We start from the raw sequence: 22,142 nt of genomic DNA on the forward strand, positions 1-22,142 counted from the left end.
TGACTGAAGCATGCGGTTATCTGCGCTTGGTGAGGGGATGGGGGAGATCAGTTCTTCGTGCACCAATGAAGTACGGGTGGTAGGCAGACAATCCCTGGGAATTGTTCAGCATAGTCAAAAAGGGGTGACCAGGTGCTGTAGAACCTCCCCATGTTTCCCAGACAGGAGGCAGATATTTTCTCTGCAACTGCTGTGTCCCAACATTTCGCCCACCACATAGTGACCACATGGCATTCAGTTTGCTTCCACAGTTGGGCAATGGTGATTTTGGCTGCCTTGATTAGGTGTGTGTGTGTGTGTGATTAGGTCAGCTAGATTTCACGTTAGTGGGAATGCCCCATCACCAGTGTCCCCCAGTAGTACAATTCCTGGATCCCATGGTATTGTCTGCCCCGTAATCAATCAGATCTCTTCTAGGACCTCGCTCCAAAATTGGGTTGACTTCTGGCAGATCCACAGGAGGTGGAGTAGCAAGCCCGTTGCTTTACCTCCCCTCCAGCACTGTGGCAATAGTGCCGGGTTGCTCTTGTTCAAGATTTCTGGGGTGATATACCATCTGTAATGTACCTTCACAGCCCCCTCCTTTTTCCTAACACATTTGGAGCGCCTATGCATGCAGTACCAGATGCGTCCCCACTCCTCCATCCCCAGCTCTCTTCCCAAGTCCCTTTCCCATTTAAGCATATAGTTCTCCTTCTTGGTGGGGTCACCTTTTTCTAGGAGTCTGTAGAGGAGTGAGATTTTCCCCCTCGGTCCGCTGATGTTAGTGGGTTCTAGAGTGTTAAGTTCCCTACCCCCATGAGTTCTTGATCTGTGTTGTGCCATCCAGTGCCTGAGTCGGGTGTATCTGTTACGCTCACCTGGCTCCCACAGAGGCGTCGATCGGAACTGGACAGCTGCGGTCTCCACCAATGTGACGCGTAGGGCCGAGATGACGGACTGGACTGGCCCACCTGGCTTTGTTTGCTTGGCCCGTAGGAATATTCTTCTGCAAATGGAGAAAGGGAATTAACCACCCGTGGAGTTGAGCGTAAATCCCCCCACCCCTGCTGTTCTCCCCACAGATCGCCTTTGATGTCCCCTCTTATAGTCTCACTTGATGGTTTGAAAAAATGAGCTCTCCATCCTGCTTTGAGCGCAGGGGCGCGTTGATAACCAGTTGCTTCACTGGCTCGAAGGAATTGGTGAGTTCCAGAACTATATTGATTCCGAGATTCCCAGCAAGACGCCGTAAGTATAAAGTTCGTAAGAGTTCAAATGCCTGACTTTCACTCTTGTGCGATTCCTTGCAGGTTGCAGCTTGACCCTAGTGAAGAGTTCCTTGTGGCAACCGGTAGTATTCTGGTAAGGATTTGTATTTTCCAACACAGTTCGATAAAATAAAGTCAATATGTAACCTGTTGCTTTCTCCCTTATTCAGGCGCTGAGAGAAAGTATGAAGTCTTGGGGAATAATGCCTCCAGCGGTAAAATCAGGTAAGTCTATTGTGGTGAGGAGGGTTCCCCTTGTTAGTCCCTTTGTTTCACCTTGCTGTCCTTTGTTTCCCCTTAGGGGCCGGGATTCGGCGAAGATGCAGTGGAAGCTGCGCTGACCCGTGAAGAGGAATAGTACCCCCGGTGGTAAAATCAGGTAAGTCTATGGGGGGAGTAACTAATATTCCTCTGTGTATTCCCTTAGCTCACCTTGCTGTTCTTGTCTTCTCCTTAGGTGCCGGAGTGCGGCGGGAGTGCGGCGGGAACATGCAGGAGGATGCGGTGGAATGTGAAGATGCTGCAAAGGCCGGTGAGTTCAGCGCGGCGCTGCAGCAGGCGAGGCGACGCGCATAAAATAACTTCTTTCTTCCAGCTCGAAGGCGCGATGGATCGGGAATTCAGGTAAGGATTAAAGATATTGCTCTTGTTCTAACCTTTTCTCCTTCTTTCTCCCTTTTTCTAGGAGCTCCAAACTCGAGGCGGGCGTGGCAGAAGGCTGGATGCAGACTTGCAGGCACGGTGAGCGTTATGCTGCTGGATGCAGAATAACGCGAAGCGTGTGCTGCTCTTCGCGCGTGGTTTAAATAGCATCCAAAGTAGTCCCAGGTAAGTATTGCTCCCCAGCCCCGCCCGAGTAAAAATAGTCCCTAAGTAAAGTAGTCCCTTCCAAGCCTCTTTTGGCTTGGAGCTCTTGCAGCATGGTCTGCATCAGGTAAGTTTGCAGCATGGTCTGCATCAGGTAAGTTTTAGTCTATGAGCCTGGCGCCTATTTTGCTTTGCATTCCTCAAAGGATAGTGGGTTCCCGTTGGTGAAGAAATCAACGATTTGTCTTAGTCCCCCTTCCCGCCATTTACGGAACCCTGCTGGATTAATCCCAGGTGTGAATTCAGCGTTGTTCCATACTGAGGTAAGAGGCTCCATTGAGCCTCTGTTGCTTCAACGACGCGCTGCCTTACTCCAGCACTGATCCGTGTTTTTGTTGTATGTTGGTCGGCCGTGGTTCCGCGCGATGTGGCGAAGTGTGGTAGGGCTGCGAGCGGAGATGGGGCGTGTTAGGGAGAATTCTCTGTTTAGGCTGAATTTCCTAACCTAGTGAGTCCCCCAGCAGCTTTGCTGGATTTTTGCGTTTTTTTTTCTCTCCTGCCAAGAGTGAGACTCTTTTACCCTCACTCTTGGACATGATTTGAGTGTGTTTCTTTGAATCTAGATGTGTTTAATGGGCTATGGCGTCTTTTACTCCATAGGGTTTCATGTGTTTTTGTGATGTGTGTTACACAGCACCCTCCGTGCAGTAACACAGGGGTGTCATAGTGACCCCCCAGTATAGACTCCATACCCTGGGACTGACTACTGTCTCCCAGGGCATGTAAAGTCACCATTGACTTTACTAGTCTTAAATTCTGAACAGAACCAGTACAAACCATCATATTGTGGACGTACTGGCTGGGGCAATTCGATTGCCCCAGGGTCTGTTAGTCGAGGGGGCACGTCTCCGTCCCCCCTGATCGAGTTTTGGCTGGTGGCAGTGGATACTACTTTTTATATTCAACCGCAAATATTTTCCTATGGGATTTCCCATAGTTTTAGGCTACTATCTTTATTTAATTATTTAAGGTAGCCTCAAACATACCGCCGGTTTATTTAATTAATATTAATTCTCTGGGTGGTATTTTTTGCCAAAACTTGATTCTAAAATGGCGTTTGTGTTCTCTTCTGTGACTCCAACCCAAGTCGAGCCCTTTGTTCCACTTTTTGGCAGGCTTCTCCACAGAAGCCCTCCAAAGTGGTGCCACTATGTCTGGGGTACTTAGGAGGGGTGGAGGGGAATTTAGGCACCCTGGACTGAGTTGTCTAGGCAACTCAAGTCGCACTCCGTCCTGATTGGCCCAATTGGTGAGCCGGCCGGCTCACCACTTAGCATGTTTGAGTGACAGCTAGACTGAGTGAATGGGGGTTTGTTGCATAAAAGCAGGGCTTTGGGGACTGGAACTTCAGAAGTCGCCACAGGACCTAAGAATCCGACGAGGGAGAAGCTGAGCCGACCTGCCACGACACCACGACCGGTGGAGCCCTGCTGGACCGTCTCACCACTTTTCCCAACGACAGAGGAGATCTCCCGCCGGAGAGTCTTCTTCCTTTGACTGGTGGGGATAACCAGTTTCACCGTCTTTTCACTTTCCCGACGTATCTCGTGGCCGCCTTGCCCGTGCTAAGCACCCCGGCAACCAGGATACCACGTTTTACCACGACCGCGAGATAAAGGTACCACCTTTTACCGGAAAACTCTGCGGCTGGTTTCTGCCCTGGTAGTGCAACGACCTGCATCTTTCCTCCACGTCGAGATCTTCTCTTCCCCTGGAAGACGACGCAACTTGCAAGCACTACCAGGAACAACTGCCACCGCTGGAGGATCCTTCCCACTTAAGGTACCGTGTCCCGCCTGGCTTCCCTTGCAACCGACTGTACGAGGTAGATTTAGCCCCCGGCTTTCGAACCTGGGTTAGCCTGGGACACCTTGGCTAAACTTTTCTAAGCCTCTCTAAACTCTTTTCTGAACCCTCTGCAAGACTTTCTAAGCCTAGTGTAACTGTGTGATCTTGGGCGCATTTGTGCTCTGCTCTCTCTAAGAGTGGGCCCAGCCTTTGGACTTTGGCTCACCAGTGACTTTTTGCTCTCTGCCTTGCTAATAGTGTTCCTGAATCGTAGAGTGGTGTAACCCTGCATATTCTGTCTTTTTCCCTCCCTTTTTCACAACCTTAGTAGAGTGCAATCTAGTTAAGCGCTCATCTCTGTATGAAAATAAGTGCTGTCTTACTGTGATTTTCTAATAAGGGAAAAAGGGGTGTATATATCATAATAGTAACTGTTTAGAATATTTTTCAATAAGAGTGCTAGAGTGTTTCAACTGTGTGTTTATAAATAAATAATTATATACTTTGATACCAAAGCTCTGGTCAGTGTTTGCTTGTATTATTGTATCTGAGTGCCTACTGAGTATACTTTGCATACTGCCTAACTCTTCTTGAGGGAAGTCTGACTGCTCAGCCACAGCTACCAGGTAAATCTGGGTGGTACAGACTGCTACCAAGTGGGTTTACTGCGAACACCTGTAGTCTTAAATCTTTTGCAGTGGTCCCTAAGGGAACTGCACAGGTTTCTGCCTAACAGGGCTCCATGCTTCCTCGATTTGCTTCCACGAGGTTGGTTATTGGTGACCTGCCAGGCAAAGGAGTGTGAGAGTTGCGCTGCTAGACAATACTTAGAAACTTCTGGAACACCAAGGCCCCCCCACCGCCGTGCCCCGCAGCATGACTTTCCTGGCTATTCATGTTTTTTTACTGCCCCATATGTATCTCATTAACCCCTTTTGTAACTTTTGGAACTCTCCCTCTGGGATGGTGACTGGTAGGGCAAGGCTTTGGCAGATCAGCCTTGGAACGAAGTTCTTTTTCAGGGTGGTAATTCTCCCAAGCCATGATACTTCTTGTTTGTGCCAGTGCTCCAGGTCATTCATTAGGTCACTGAATAGCTGTGGGAAATTAGCCTGGTCTCCTTACACGATTTTGTTTGGTATCTGAAACCCTAAGTAGGTGATGTGGGATCTAGTCCAGGGGATAGGACCTGTGTTTGTCTGCGCCCCTGAGAGAAATTTACCCCCAAGACCCATGACTTTGTGTAGTTGACCCTAAAGCCCGACGCCTCTCCAAATGCTGAGACGAGACCTCCTGCCAGAGAGCAGCCAGGGAGTCATCAATCTGGGTTAGGGAGAGGAGGACGTTGTCCGCATACATGGAGACCTATAGCAGTTACCGCCCACCCGCAGGCCTTGGATTCATGGGCTGTTGTGGATTCATGGGCTGTTGTGGATTCCTGGGTTGTCGTGGATTCCTGCCGCAAACGTTTCCATGGAAAGTGAAAATATTAAAGGCGACAGGGTCCAGCCATGATGTGTGCCTCTGGAGATAGTGAGTTTCAAGGACCTTGCACCGTTTATTCCCAGGGATGTGGGTTAACGTCTCGCTTATGTACCCCCATTCTAGCAGGTGAAATGCCAGGCGAGTGCCGCTCAGCCGATTTCCAGGGCGGATGTTGCTTTTTTGAGCACTCCACCTGTTTTTGTGGTCTGGTACCTCTTGAATACCTTTTCCAGTTGTGTTTCTCTATCCTCTAGCCTAGTTTGTTGTGGTTGCCTGGCTCTCCTTTGTGCTGTGGCACATTTGATCAGAACCCCCGCACCACTGGCTTTATGACGTCCCAGATCACTTCCTCAGAGCACCCCACCGAGGAATTTTGCCTGAAATAACAAACTAGGGCCTTCGATATTTCATCCTTAATTACTGCATCTTGAAGTAATGAGTCTTACAACTTCCAGTGCCTTTGCGGCTGCTTTGCCAGGCCCTGCACTCGCACCCAGGTTAGCACTGGGACATGGCCTAATAGTACCCTTGGTTGAATTTTAACCTCTTCAAGGCAGGTGAACAGCTCACTGGTCATAAGAATCAAGTATATCCCAGAGAGGCCTTTGTGGACGAGGGAGTAAAATGTGTAGTCATGGACTCCTTCATTAGACAGTCTCCATAAGTCTACTTGCCCAGTTTCCCTAAAAAATTCGGCCAAACCTATTGCTTGTGTGTAATCCTCCCTTGAAGGTGACAGAGTTTTGTCATTGTTTGGGTTAGGGACCAGGTTGAAGCCTCCTCCTATGAGGAGTCAGCCCTCCACGAACATGATGATGTCTGGTATGATGGTGCGGAGGAAGCGGTCTTTTGCACTGTTTGATCAGTATATGGAGGCAAAGGTTAGGGGTTCCTCAAGCAGATAACCATTTACTAATAAATATCTCTCCATTGGATCTCGCTTCACAGTAACTTGTGTCGGTGGTATCTCCCGGCTAAAAAGTAAGGCAACCCTCCTCTTCCCCCCCACCCACAGTGGTGAAATAGTGCATAGTGAATCAGCTAAAGTGTATGCGCTTGTCGTCCGGCGCAAGGTGGTGTGTTTCCTGCAGCCAGACTATATTGGCGGAGAGCTTGGATAGTCTGCGCTCTACCGAATTTCGCTTCCCGGGAAAGTTAAGGCCCTGCCTGTTCCAGGTCACCATGCATCGTTTTTTAGTAGAGTCAACTGCCATGTATGTTCCGTGGTGCCAAGCCCATCTGCCCCCAACATGTACCTCTGCCCCGTGGGTAGAAATTAGAACGCCCCATATTGATTTTCATCCTGTATCACTATCTGTGATTCCCTGTTGCTGCTCCTTCCTCTTAAGCTTCTCCCCAACAACCTCCCCCCACCTCAACAAACATAGAGCACATGAGCACAGCCTACTATCCTCGGGGCAACCAGCTCAGAGCCCGACAACCAACCTTAATAGAGACAGCTAGTGCCTCTTGTTGACCCAAGTAAACGCTACAGTTGCGCCAGTACTGCTTATCATTTCGCTGAACGCCAGCTCTAGGTGAACTACAGGATTACGTCTGTTCCTGTTCGTGTCCCCCTTGCGAGTGTTCAATAGTTTCAGTCCAGGGGACGGCTTGTCTGTCCCCTGCAGGACGCGTTGCTGCCGTTCAGTGAGGAGCACCAGAGGTGTGTCCTGGGAGTTCGGTACTGCAGCCCTTGGACTAAGTAGGTCTCCCTTTTAGGTGAGTTACTCTGTCTCAGTCTTTGCAGCTTTTCTTGCTTTTGTGTGGTGGGCCCCTGATCCGTTGCCACCTGTCCACTCGGATCCAGCATTTTGTGGTGCCTTTCAGTGGAGCCTCACTGGATGCTGCACCACCCTCGCTGCTGTCGTCCTCCCCGGCCGGATTCGGGAGTTTTCCGCCTCGTTTGTGGTACGTATTACCATTGCTTGCCCTTAAGGTTGAAATTCAGCAGCGTGGTTGCTGCCAGATCCTGGTACAGTGTGATCGAGGAGTCTCTAAATTGGATGTAAGAGGAGTTCCTGGCTTCTTGCATTATCTCTTCTTTGACCCTGTAGACTCTCGCTAGGACATCTGGTAGAGTAGCTAGTGCTTGTCTTCATCTGGTTCGGTGCACCCTGTCCAGTTCCAGTGGGGCACTGTCGGGAAGCATCAGGATAAATCGAACGAGGTCTTGGGTGAAGATGCCTAACTCCGCATCCATAATGGTATTTGGGATTCCAAGCTGGCAGATGTTATTGTGCCGGGAGCAGTTTTCTGAGTCCTCCTGTTTCAGTTCCAGGGCCTCGCATCTGACCTCCAGTGCAGTGATCCTGTCTGCTGCCTCACCAGTCGTGTAAAACTGGTAGCACAGTATGGTTTCAATTTCGGTAGTTCTGCTTTCGACCTCATACATGTGTTTGTCAAGACTGGTGGTTTTCTTCATAAGTGCCTTTTTGTTATTCTTTGGTCATAGCTACCAGGAGGTCCTGAAGGGTCTGCTTAGTTACAACTTGAGCTGAAGGAGGGTTGGCGAGCTCAGAGTTCTCCTTGGGTCAGTGCCTCAGCCCGTTCCCCCACCCCTTTTGGAATTCTTCATGGTAGTCACTGAGAGCCAGGTGGAGATGTCCACTTCTTTAGGGGTTTTCTGCCATCTCTCCTATCTGTGTCGGAGCGCTCCCTCCATCCGATGTGAGATCGTACCTTGCGTCCTCACTTTATGGCAGTGGATCAGGTTGTGTCCACCTCGAAGTGGCTGTGCCTTGTGCAATTCTGTTGCTCCCACTTATTTGCTTGCTTAGGTGAGCTTCACAGGAGGTTTGTAGGATCCTATGAGGCTGGCTTTTAGCGTGCTGTCTCTCTGCCACTTCTCAGTGTTGTGTGGGGTATGTTGCGTATCCCGGAAGGCGGTCGGCTCAGTCTCCTTTGAGCTCCTGTAGATCAATTATGTTGCACAGTTTGCCCCAGGTAGCTGCGTTTTGAGGTGGCCTTGCGCATTTGAGGCACAGGTTTCAGTGCGCGGCCATTTCGGAGACTGTTAGGTGGCTTGGTGACAAGGTGCAGCGTTCGCCCTGAAGAGTGGAGTGTCAGAGATTATTGTAGGGGTCGCACACTGAACCCAGCTGCCCTATTGGCCGAATCCCCAGCATATTGTCTTTGTTCCAGGAGGAGGTCGGGGGGGGGGGGCGCAGGAGGCCTATGTCGGCTACAGCAGGGTGACCAGACCAAAAGTAGGCGCGAAGTGATTTTCCCACTCCTGGAACTTTTTTCTAGGTAGGCATTCCCTGTCTGGGCCTGAGACAATGGCTACGCCGGGAGGCAATGCAAATCTGTCAAGGTTGTGTAGCTGTTAGCCCCGAAATGGCACATTTTTTGCAATGATCGGTCACAGACATATCTATATGGACCAGTGCCCTCTGATCAGAACTTCGAGTTGAACCAATAAAGGGGGTGTCACTTTGGGCACTGTGCTGGGTCTCGCCTCCGGTGGCTGGTCTTACAGTGCAGTCCTCGTTTGCTGCGCCTTCTTTAATGGGGGAGCTGCTGCGTGGTATTGCTGGTTCGCTCTCCCTCACGGTTCCCATGAGGGTTGCTGTTGTAGGATGGAGACAGTGCTGGAAGGTGGGGGCAGCGGTTCCTAAGTGGGTCAGCAATTAGCGCTGAGAGCGCTTTAACAGTCCCTCATTAGCCTGGGGGACCGACCTCTCAAGTCCCGTCTGCCATTTTGAGAGCCACGTTGGGAAGGCGGTAGTGTGATACTGCGGCCCGGTGTGTGAGAACACGGTAACCTGGGGGGGTCCCGCTCCGGTATGATGGTCTCTATCCTGTCCTCCGTCCGGGTGGGCAGTTTTAGGGCAACCCGCGTGCTTTTACTGCTGTTAGCCATCTGGTTGTCGTGCTAGGGCCGGGAGCTATCAGGGAGCCATGTTGCGTGCTCTGGCCCCCCTGAGATATTATTTTTAACCTGTGCAAGGGTTTTAATATTCTACTCCACTTCTATTTTCGAATAAGTGTAATTTAACTTTTATTTTTCCATAGTATTAGCATTACTTGTGAAAGTTTCTAGACCTAGGCACATTTTCCGCATCACCCCATTCTAACACCATCTCTAACCTCTCCGCTCCACAGCATCTTTTCTTTCCTTCTGGTCTTTAGAACACCTGTTACTTACGAAATCCTTATTTAAAAAAGTGTCCTTATACTGATAAACTCCCTATATAAACAGAATAATTGCTGTGATCACTTTATTGAAAACCAATTTGGTGTGTTTTTGATGCCATCTTGAATTGAAAGATAACCATACAAAGGAATACATATATACTTTATACATCACCTTTAGGTGGCCACGTTTTCGAATTTGGAAATAGTTGTGCTGATTTCTGTGCATTGCAGTAATCATGCTAATGTTCACACTTCATATGAAGGAGAATCCTTCTGTGTACGGCTTTATATTTCTAAACTGTAGAGAAGGTGATTTCCTGATGTGTAAACATTGAGAAAGCCGACTACAATGTGCAGTAAAATGCTGGAGCTAGTTGCTATGAGCATTTGGAATGGTTCTCCTTTATATGTTTTAGCATGCTGTCATTCAGTATTGTTATAATGAATTGTTTTATATCAATGAAGGATGTTTGCTTCTATTGAATATCTCAAAATCAAAGGTTGAGTTTACCTTGTTTTATCCTTGGTTTTAATAATTAAAGGACATTTTTTTGTTAAGAGTTCTTGTGATTGATTATTTTTATTACAATCTTGGGTCTCCTGCTCCAATTATCATTAGTATGTCTTCTGGCGTTTGTGCCACTTCTTAGCAGGTCTGTTTAATTTCTGATTTTCTCTGTATTTCTGCTCATCTTTCTCAGCATGCTGAGTAGATTGTCTTTGAGTCGACGTGGGCTAAGTTTGTTGTTTCTATTATGCTGGATTGGAATTTTACTGCATAAAGAATTGAATGGTGATTGATAGCTAGCCAGCCCATAGTTGTGGTGAATGTTTATGCAACACTTGATTTTGTAAAACAGTTCTCCCAACTTGTTTACGACAATTCAGAATTGGGATTTATGTGAATTTCTTTTCAGTGTTTTAAGTTCTTAATGCCAATGCAATAGCGATACATTATTTCACTTTCAATAGCGTTAACCCAAATGTGTTTTCACAGTGCTCAAAGTCATCTGCAAATGTCGACAGCCATCAAGAATTCGACGTACTTCAGTTCTCTTCCACCTCTCCCTATTGAATGTTGTGAACTGGATGGAGACTTTAATTCACTGCCTATTATCTTCGAAGACCGGTATTTAGATTCTGTTACAGAAGGTAGGTGTGCATTTACCTTTCAGTTGTGTTGAAAACTTCCTTATTTAGTAGATGAAAAAGGAATTTTGTTCATGTCTATAGTCTGAAAAGGAAGCACACTTCAAACCCGATATTCTAACAGTGTTTGAAAATTGACAATCTTAGTTTTTAATGTGAACTGATTTTGGTACACCATTCTAAATTGACTGACTTAACAAGACCACCTAAATTGCTATTTTATTCAGCATTTAGCAGTAATTGAAAATCTGTTTCATCCAAAATAGCAGCTTGTCTTTTGTAATCGACCTTTTTCACAGCAAAATTAGTGGTCTGTGCCCATGAAAATGTTTCCACGAATGTCCAACAAAGAAAACAACTTGGATACATTCATGCTTACTGTATCATTAATCGCACCCAGACACTGTTCTTATGTGTTGAACGGTATGGTTGTACTTCATAAACATTTATTTATGGAATTCCAGTGGCTTGTCTACGTTGGCTGCAACAAATTAACAAATATCTTTTGTGGAAGCAGACCAAGCATGGACGTGGACCACTGGGAAAAAGAAATGAGGTGATGAAGAAAATAATTAAAGGCTGCTATTGCCGCTGCTTGTTAATCATTGCTGCTAGACCAAAGCAGAGAAGAGGAGCTGCTACAGTTGATGTAGCATTTTTGGTGATCTTTATTAGAAGATGGAATGAGTATTAAAAATGTTCAAATTGTTCTAGGCAATATGAATCAAAAGGAGATTCTGAACTCCTAAAGGGGTGTGTGATTGAAAAGCTTTGTCCTTTCTCTGGAACGAACACACACACGTATAAACATAATGTGATGGCCAATTCGTTATGCTTACTCTTAATGCGCAACCTAAAAGATAGCAACTTAACCCTTGCTTTTAAGTGCCATTCTTGTGCTTGCTGGCTAGCTTATTTGTGTTTGCACTACTTCAGCATTAAAGTTGCTCAGTTCCTTCTCTTTCTGTGAAAATGTAGGTTAGCATTTTGCTATGGCTCTCCAGTTTCCTGCTATTTTGACATTTTCCTCTAGAAGAATGAATGTGTTGAAAAATGTTTGACTCTTGTGCTGTGCCTGTTGCCTTTAGTCATTCAAATTGAAAATAAGACTACAACTTTCCAATAGTAGCCCCACCTCTAGCCCCCCTATCCCTAGCCCACCCACCACCTCGAACACTAACTATGGCTTCACCTTCAAAAAAGTAACCGCACTAGAAGTGCAAAAAAATCATAACTTCACTCAAACCGTCAAACTGCAAAGGGGACAGTTGCCCTGCACAGATTATAAAAGATGCAACAAGAGACCTCGCCCCCTTCATTTCTAAGCTCATAAATGTGTCATTCTCTACCAATTCGGTACCCAATAATTTGAAACAGTCATGGGTCCTCCCGCTACTAAAAAAACAGACCCTGGACCCAGCCATCCCTACTAATTACAGGCCTATCACTACCGTTCCCTTCCTTGACAGAGTTGCTTACTTACGAATTCAGCATAACCTAGAGGCCAACCAATAACTCGGATTGCGTCAGTCTGGCTTCCAACCTCAACATGGAACAGAAACTGCCCTTGTTGATCTTAAAAGTCAGATTGACGAAATTAAAGATAAGGGCAAGGCTGCCATCCTACTCCTCTTAGACCTTTCAGCAGCCTTCGACCTGGTTGACCATAAGATACTCTGCAACCACCTCTCCTTTGCCGCCCACTTTTCCCCCTCTGCTGTCTCGTGGATACAGTCCTACCTGGCCAATAGAACCATGAGTCTTCTCTCCGGTGGCTGCAGCAGACCCTATCACTTGCGGTGCCCCACAAGGCTCTTGTGTTTCACCGACCCTATACAATATCTTTACAAAGCCCCTCTTTGATAAACTGGACCGTCTGGGTGTCACCTACACAAACTACGCTGATACTCCTCACCATCTCGGGCAATTACAATACTGATGTAGCCAGGATCAATGACATTTTCTCTGTCATTCAGGCATGGATGGCCACACATGGCCTCTGCCTGAATGACGAGAAGACCGAACTGCTCATTGTTGGTTCTCCGAACAATTTACAAAAACTAAGTCCCAACTTCTCCAACATCATAATTGATGGCAATACCATCCCGGTCACCAAAAATGTGAAAACACTTGGCTTCTATCTCGATGCCAATATTAACCTCATTAAACAAGTCAACTCAACTGCTTCAGCCACTGCCTATACAGGTAAACTAATTAGAGCTTGTAGACCATTTCTTTCCTCCAACAGTTGCCTCACGCTAGCTAGAGCTCTTATACAATCTAAGTTAGACTACTGCAACAGCCTCTACTTAGGTGCCAACCAAGCGATAATAAGTAAACTCCAAGTCCTCCAAAATAATGCGTTACGGGCAGCGCTAAACATTCCTAGGCGTGAGCACATCTCTGCCAATAGAACTACATGTAAATAGCTTACCATCCAACATAAAATTGATCTCAAAACCCTCTGCCTTACTTGCAAAGCTCTCAACCATCTAGCCCTCCCCTACCTTACAGATAAATTCACCATGAAATCTTCCATCAGAACCACGAGATTGTCCAATACCTTATGTCTCACAGTACCTAGATTTACCGCTAAAAGAGCCGGAGGCCCGAGCTTCACTGTCCTCGCCTCCCAACTCTGGAACTCCCTGCCACTGAATATTAAGTCTTCCAAATCCTTCCAGTCGTTCAGGAAGCTTGCCATTGGTTGGCTTCTGACAAAAAGTCAACCGTTAAGTTAGACTTAGCTATAAATTGTACATATTGCATAGGTCTCATTTTGTCTTTATCTGGTTGCTATTACCTCTACTGTCTGTATATTCTGTATATATCTGCTGCCCTACTGTTATTGTTGTTACTATGTACTGTGCCTTGTAACCTGTACTAAGCGCCCTTTTACTCCCGGGTCCGGAGCACTATAGAAATAAAACAAACAAACAAATAATAACCTAAGAAATGGCATGTTTGTTAGGTGTAATTCTATTCTTCGGATGATATCTCATTCTATTATTTAGACTACAGGAAACATGAATGCACATAAATAACTTGGAGGTTTTTGTGATCTACATTTTATCATCTTAATTTATAATTTTCTGTCTTATTCTCATTTTGAATGCCTGTGCATTTTAGCTTGTATTGTCCTTTGAAGATTTGAAAAGAAAAAGTATTTGTTTTCTAACTGCTCGTTGTAGATGCCCCACATTTTCAATTTAGCCATATATTGGGATGAGCCTATGAATTGGAGCTGGGCGATCTGGACCAAGATTCATATCTCGATATTTTTAGGCTGAATGACGATGTACAATATATTTCTCTATTGTTTGTGTGTTAAATGCTCATTTGGGAGCCGCCAACTAGATGTGACGTGTTGCAAACGCCTTTATAACGGTCCAGAGTAGTTAGGTGGAGTGCTGAGCCGACGATAATAGGAGTTCAATAACATTTTTTTAAAATAATAAAATAGATGTATTAGTTACCTAGCTAGATTCATTAGGTACTGAGTCGCAGTCCTAAGTCTTACTAGTCCTTATTAGAAACCTGTCTTAAACTAACATTTTCCTAATGGTTGCACATTCAAATGTTTCTCCCGTTACCAGGCTTTATCAAGGCGTGGCACAATCAAACCAACATTAAACAGATTGGCCTGTTTTGCATATCATAATCTGTATGTCATCGGTCTTTTCTCATATTGTTAAATCCCAATTTACAGTATCAGTAATCATTGAGTTTGATGGTTTTGTCACGTTTACTGTGTATGTACATCAATCCTTTGTGACCTCACACTTAAATGTGAAATAATACCAATTTGTAATAAAAGTGATGATGTATTGAGAATACTGAGTGCCAAGCAGTAGAGGTTTGGGCTCATCAAGCATTCTTGGTGTAGGCTCCAGTTGTTCACTGTAACATAGGGGGATGCAGGGTGGAGTACCTGACTGGTGCCCTTGATAGACAAGGGATCAGGATCTGAAAGAATGCTGACCAGGGTCAGAACTTGGTGTGTACCTCATCAACTAGATCCAGTAGGTCGCCACTTGTGATCTGCTCCTCCATTGTTAGTTTCAGTGCATTCGGTAAACTGTACATTAATCTTCTGTGTAATTTCTGTATTTCTTTGTTTTAATGTACCCTCTTGATATTGAATACTCTGTTTTTGCATGCAGGAAATAAGCCTGGGGTGCTGATTTTATTAATTTTCTCCAGTGTTGGATCCTTCATAGATTCACATGCTGTATGAATATTCCCTGTCGCCAGGCTCTGGATCCTCTGTAACATAAACTGAAACTTCACTCACTAGTATAGTCATTTTTGGTCTTATTGCATGCAGTCAATATGAAGGGTGCCGTTAACTCCACCCGTGGAGGCCATCTTCAGATTTTCTTACAGCACGTTGTGTGTTGGTAGTGCTTGGCAACCTCTCTGATACTGGTTTCTCATTTTACCGAAGTTTATTGAATCCTTTACTCAGGCGACATCTGTGGTTGCTCCTGTTCCATTGCCCCGTTGGAGCAGATTCTTATCTTTGACGCTTAGACCTACATCCAGAAATGGCAGCGACCAAGAGAAAGAGCCTTTTCAAGGCAGTGACAGGTGTGACCTCAAGAATGTGTACGTGGAAGACCTCCACGATGATTGCTTCAATAAAATGTATGTTTTGTTTGTTTTCTGATCATGAAACCAATAAGTTGTTTACAAGATACAAATAAACCTTTAACATATGAACATATAGTCATATCCACAATTTAATCCATATTTAAAAGAAGAAAGGATACAGAGAAAAAAAACAAAAAACAGGATTTTTACAGTGTCCAATCACCCACCTCATCTTGAGCGTCCTGGACATATAGTTCATACCATTCCACAGACTACCTTCACCATAGACATTTTTGAGAGATAATTCAATGTTCCTCCCTTCCATGCTCCTCTAAAAGATATTGCAACATTTTCATGGTTGCAATTACTAAACCAATTTGATCACCCATTTCCACCTATCCAGGGTTGAGGGGGTTTTCCCCAAATCCAAACAACCTTTTAGAAAGAAGCTCCTCACATTAAACAGGGCTTCACAGATCATTATTAGATGCATGGGCGATTCCACTGAAACATCAGCCTTACAGAATCTGCACTGCGGGTTTAGTACCCCTGAAATCTTCCTTCTCCACTGCACCTCCCTCGTGTTCAGAATGTTTAAACAACATCGAAGAAGCATATCTCTGATTTTTGACGAAGAAAGCTTTCGAAGGTACCCAGGAAGCACATTAAGCCCCTTACCATCTTCAATTTGTATATGCCCCAGTTTAGCCTTCGCACATCTCTCAATCGTATCAATCCAGTCCCATTCCAGGAGCTTCTTCTTGACCCTATATAGGTTACACATTAATTTGGTTACTTTGATATCCCTTCCCTTCAAGATTTTCTCCACTTTCAATTTCCAACATCCTAACTGATTCACCAGCAGGTAGGACTTAAGGCACTCGGTCTCCTTTGCAAACCGATCTGCGTCAGACCAAGAAAGACTAGATCGTCCGCAAAGAGGACCCATGGTATCTGCCAGCCATTTAACTTTGGTAGAAAGGCCCTAACTTCCACTTGCGAATCTGCCAGGTCCTGAATGTATAAACAGAATAGGAAAGGGGCAGAGCGCATCCCTGCTTTAACCCACTGAAGGTGTTTATTCTCTCAGAGAGTAGCCCTCTACTTGATAAGCGGATCTGAACCGAGGTGTTCGTATAGAGGGCTTCTATGGCTTCAACCAGATCTAACGGACACGCCTATTTCTTCAACTTGGCCCATAGTAGCTGCCTGATAACGCCATCAAAGGCCTGTTGGAGGTCCATGAAAGCAAGATAGAGTTTTATCAGACTTCAATGCGTTGCTTTCAGCAAATTTATAATAAAGAGATTCGGGGATGTACCCAGCCCCTTCACAAACCTTGTTTGCCGCGTGTCTAGTATACCACTCTTTAGGGCTCAAACTTTTAGATCTCTCAATAAGACAGTCGCAAAGATCTTCCGTATAGAGTCAAGCATTGCTTCAAAATGCTCCGTGACTGCCACCCCTTGTCAGTGACCAGGCTTGATGACGCTGTTGGGGCCTCTGACTCGGCCTCAGTCTGAAGTCATGCCTCACTCGAGCAGAGCAGACCCATCCAGCATACTCCCTCTACCAAGAGGTTGAGAATGCATGAAGATGCATCCTGGGCTAGGAAGTCTTGGAAGACCCAGTCGGGGCAAGTCTACTTTCTCGTCGATTACTCCTCCGATGATCCACAGAAAATCACTGACAAGCCAGGGAGCCATACAATCAACGAGGAGCTAGGGGGCCAAGTCTTCATCTACTGGTCATGCCAAATCCCTGTTGTCGACCGTGCACAAACCATCAATGCCAACCCCATCAACGACCATGCACAAGTCTTCCACCAGTACTCCGTCGACTAGCCACAAGGCTAAACCTGCTACACCTTCTACGCCTTGATCGGCTCACCTGTCAGCCCTGGCTGCCTTATCCAGACCTCTGCACCCATTTCCACTGACCCTGGGTGTCGCTCCACCTACATCAAGCTAATTCTTCAAGACACCCTTGACTCGGGCCTCAAAGGCCCTGTGGGAGTCTTCGAAGATGAGATGGAGGTGGTTCAGTCTATCCCCAAGTCGGCCATACCCTTCCCCCGAGGACAGCTCCAGTACCAGCAGTGGTTCCCCCTACCATTCCGTGCCACCCTACCTCCGATGGCGGAGCCTCCGAGAGATGTCTCCACAGACATTCTTACCACCTTGCAGTCCTTCGTGTCAGAGCGTCAACACAGGCTGCCTGACCCCCATTCACACCACAACAAGGCCTGAGTGGGTCACATGCTGCTCCTCCCCCTCTGCCCTGGGATCACCTGTGCCAGTGCACAACCTTACAGACATGGAATCAAATGATAATGTGCCACAAGGGGATGCCTCCAGGCACGCCACGGCGCGGATGGGCTTGATGATTTAATGCCGGGGGATTGTGAACCAGATGATGTTTCCCTCTACGATTCTCCACCAGATGAAATCGGATCCTTCCATGCTCTAATGTCAAGGATCACAAAGATGTTTGGCTGGATTCCAGAGGAACAGAGAAAAGAAGGTTTCCTCTACCAGCATCGAGAACAGCCCAGAAAATCGATTGTTGTGATTCCTATTTTGGAAGACATGTGGGAGAACATTCTGTTGACCATTAACAATCCATCCTCTGCACCCCCCAAGAAGGAGAGGTTCGATAAAATGTATAGGATGCCGGACCCGGCTCCAAAAGGTCTCTGGTCGCACCCCAGCCCTGACTCTGTATTGTCTGCAGCAGCCCGCAAACATTAGTTCAACCCCTCCTGACCTTGCTCTGTTCCTGGCGACAAGGAGGGCAAGCATCTGTATGCCTTTGGGAAATGCATCATTTTGACAGCTGCTAACAACCATCAAGGCAGTTAATGCAGTGGCCATTCTGTCTAAGTACTTTGGTTCAGATGGGCCTGGTTCTTGAATTCCTTCTGGACGATGAGAAAGAGGAGCCGTTTCCCTACGTCGTGATGGAGAGGCGTCTTCTGACAATGCAATTTCCACCTTGGTGGACATCGCGGACACCGGCTTCAGACAACTTGTTAACAGTGCTGTCCCATGCAGACAAGGCTGGCTCAAGGACCACCGACTTCCGTCTGGAAGTCGAAGCGAAGGTGGTGGACATGCCCTTTAATGGTGTAGACCTCTTTGGCAAGAAAGTGGACAATACTTTGATTTATTTATTTATAGAGCGCTTTACACCAAGGCGCTGTACAATGGAACAACCGATTACAAAAAACCAGCAAACTTAACAATGGGAGCAACATTTACATCTTGAATCATTCAACAAAATAGTGCAAAGAGCAATTAACTGAGGGGGGGTAGAAAGGGGAGAGGGAAGAGGTGGGGGAGGAGAGGGAGTTGATCATGAAGGTAGACCTGGAGACTGTGTATTCTCTCAGTATGCTACAACAACCCTGCAAGTTCTTTGGTCGAGCAAATCCGGCTTCACCAGCACTTCAAGGGACTACTGACCCTCACCACTCCCCATCGTACCTGTCCCCATCATACTCTGCTGTGGATACTTATAAATCGAAGTCCCAATCTTACTGAGGAAACCAGTGCCACTGCGGATCCTTGCACACCAGGTGCCAAACAACCAAACAAACTTGACCAGGCTTGGGTGCAGCCTCCCCACCTTTCACACCCCAGTGGGAACTAGGCTTTCCTAATTTGTCGACCAGTGGTAATCCATCACCATGAATGGTTGTTCTGCAGCATGGGGTCTGGTATGTATTCACATGCTCATGAATATTCCCAGTCATCAGGCTGGGAATCTCCGGTGAAAGAATCAGTTTCAGTTTCGTTTCTGAACTGTCTTTCTACTTATAACCAATCACTAGTCTCTGGGTCATACTAGCCCCAGCCAATGACTGCCCTCTACCTAAGCCCCTCCTCTGGCAGCCATCTTCAGATTTTTACTGCACTTTCACGTGTTGGGAGTCCTCCTGCTATAGTTCTCGAGCTTTTACTGCGTGTTGCGTTTTTTTTCAAAGAGTTTTACTCAAATTTTTCGGTCAATTCGAGCCTCATGCTCCACCGATTCTTCTTCTGATTAACAGGGACCCGTTTTGGAAATTTCTACGCCCCTCAAGGGTGATTTTTCATTGAATTTTACTTCTTGGAGGATTCCGGAAAATCTTTGAGGACTACCCCACGTGGGCATGGCCCAGGACAAAGGAGACTTGACGCCCCTTGGATCCAAGCTGTTTAGGATCTGCCCAGGATGTGGAATGCAGAACGTCTTCAAGGAAGATGAACACTCCTGGTGCCTCTACTGCCTGCACTCTGACAAGCCGAACATGGAGGAGAACTGTGCGTTCTCCAAGAATATGTCCGCCAGGGCCATGAAGGACCGTCGTACATGACTCGCTAACTGGCTGGAGGCGAAGAGCCCAGCAGCAGGCGAGAAGAAGAGGTCTGAGCGGTCTTCTAAGACCTTTGAGGGCGCTCCGGTGACGGGGGCCCAACAGTAAGGCAAAGCACCATGAGTCCACAGGCACCGGGAGCGCTGTTGGTTCGGGATCCTCGGCTGCCAGGCTGGTTGCAATGTCACCGATGCCGTGAACCACGAGCCAACGCTCCAGCTCGGTGAAAAGGAAGTCGGACAAGCCCTGGTCGATCCCGATGGAAAAAGCCAAGAGGGAGCGAGGTGGTGACCCTCCCCCCACAGTGAAGGCCTCCGACGCACCTAAGGTTGTGAAGGCCCAGATTTACCCGGCTAAGGTCTCGATTGAAGGAGTCGTGGCATCCCTGGCAAAGCCCGTGGAGGTGACCCCAGTGGAGACGCCCTCCAGGCCTAGAGTTTTCCTGCCATCCCAGAGGGAATCGTCTTTCCAGCCAATTGAAAAGACCCCTGTGAAGCCCCGGACTGAGAAAGAGGGTTGCGTGGTAGCCCTAGCGGATACCTCCTCCGAGGACGAACTGTCGGTCGTCAAGGCGGTCCTGGACAAGAGGTTCCACGAGGTCAAGGCCTGCGGGAAGGATCCCGACGAGGCGGACGTGTAGAGCGAGGGTGGAGCCGACGAGGAACTGGAGGGACCTCTGCTGACACCCCTGTCGCTACCGATACCAACACCGCCGGACAGGACGGAACACATCTTGGTGGCACTGCAGACCCTGTGCACAGAGATAAGGACATGGTTACCCTTACCACAAGCAGACGATCCAACGGTGCCTGGGCCTTTGGGGAGCCCTGCACCCAAACGAAGGGGAGTCCACCCCCCACCTTTCCATCCTTCACCTCCATCCCCTCCACTGAGGGACGAGACGGAGACGGCTACGACGGGAACAGACGACGGCGGAGACAACGGAACGGATCTCCCATCGACCCCTACCCGGGCTTCCCCTCCCAACGAAATTGGCTCGTTTCATGCCATGATCGCCGGGGCCTCAGAGCTTTTTCAGCTATGCCCCGAAGAGCAGAAGGAAGGAAGGATTCCTTTATCACGACGAGAGGCCAAGAGGAAGACCGTACTCTCGGTACCACTGTTAGATGACATCTGGGACGAGGGACTGGCCCTTCTGAAGAACCCGTCCACGGCCCCTGCGAAGAGAGACCGTTATGAGAAGAAGTACCGGGTCCCAGATTAAGATCCTATTTGCCTCAGGGCGCAGCCGTCCCCGGACTCAGTGGTCTCTGCAGCGGCAAAGAAGAAATCGGCAGTGGCGACAGCATCTACTTCCACTTCCCCACCGGATGACGAGGGGAAGAAGCTGGACACCATGGGGCGGCGGATCATCTCGTCGTCGCCGGCGATGACCATTAAGGCGGCCAATGCTCTCGCTATCATGGCCTGCCACGATAGGGAGCTGTGGTTTAAAATTGCCCCCTTCCTGGGCTTCCTCACGGACGACAAGAGAGCAGAGGCCCTCAAGATCCCGCAGGAGAGCAAGATGGCTTCCAATCACGCCATCACGGTAGCCACAGATATCGCTGACACCGGTTTTTGCCGGATGGGCAACTGTGCTTGCCTTCGCCGGTGTGGGTGGCTCAGGGCCACCGATTTCCATCGGGACGTACAGACCAGGGTACTGGACATGCCCTTCGACGAAAGCAACCTGTTCGGCAAGGCAGTGGACGAGTCACTACATGCCATCAAGACGGACACCGAGACGGGCCGTGCCTTGGGCACTCTTCATCAGCAAAGGCCGTCCTTTCGGACCTCCTGAGGCAAGTCCCAAGGTGCCTCCAAAGGATTCGGCAGCAGCTCTTCGTCATCCACCCAGGCGGCCCGCTCTTCATCACAAGGAGCCTACAGAGGCCGCAGCAAGGCCGGTGGACATTGACGCCGTCACCAAGGGGCGCAAGGGGGCAAGGCATTGGCAAAGCAGGACTGAACCGGTCCTGATGTTGAGCCCCCACCCAAGCACCCCGGTGGGAGGCCGGTTGGCGAAATTCATCAGCGTGTGGGAATCCATCTCCACCGACCGTTGGGTGCTGGATGCCCTGGCCCATGGGCACACTCTGGAGTTCCAAAGGAGGTGCCCAAACTTTCCACCGGTGACCGGGAAAGACCACCACATCCCACAACTACTTCCTGAAGTTGGAGCAATGACGGCAAAGGGCGCGATAGAACTCGTCCCGAAGAGGCTCCGGGGCTCTGGAGTATACTCGCAGTACTTCCTTGTCCGAAAGAAGACCGGCAGCTGACGGCCTATCCTGGATCTCCGCCGCCTCAACAGGTGCATAAAATCCCCAAAATTCTGGATGGTCACTGTTATATTCGTTCGTCCTGCTCCCCCCCGATACTAGTGCTCATCTAGCTCCCTCACACTGTCTCATGCATTCCAAGCACTTGGCACAAATAATACGCAAAGCCAGAAGTTTGTGTGTTAAAGCTGTAATGTTAACATATACACCAGGCTCTGGAGGGCTGCA

The 22,142-nt window shown here is 47.9% G+C and overlaps 1 protein-coding gene across 9 annotated transcripts in view; it reads left to right on the forward strand.

The window, feature by feature from the left end:
* FAM135A (family with sequence similarity 135 member A) overlaps positions 1 to 22,142 on the forward strand; it is a 1,883,908-nt gene that overhangs the window by 1,261,389 nt on the left and 600,377 nt on the right. For all 9 annotated transcript variants that reach the window (XM_069606210.1, XM_069606209.1, XM_069606213.1 and 6 more), the window contains one exon: positions 10,528 to 10,682. In XM_069606210.1, the coding sequence (XP_069462311.1) occupies positions 10,528 to 10,682 (155 nt within the window). The remainder of the gene's footprint in view (positions 1 to 10,527; positions 10,683 to 22,142) is intronic.

Source organism: Ambystoma mexicanum, chromosome 4p, assembly GCF_040938575.1.
Source record: "Ambystoma mexicanum isolate Mex_15411 chromosome 4p, UKY_AmexF1_1, whole genome shotgun sequence".
NCBI classification, from domain to species: domain Eukaryota; kingdom Metazoa; phylum Chordata; class Amphibia; order Caudata; family Ambystomatidae; genus Ambystoma; species Ambystoma mexicanum.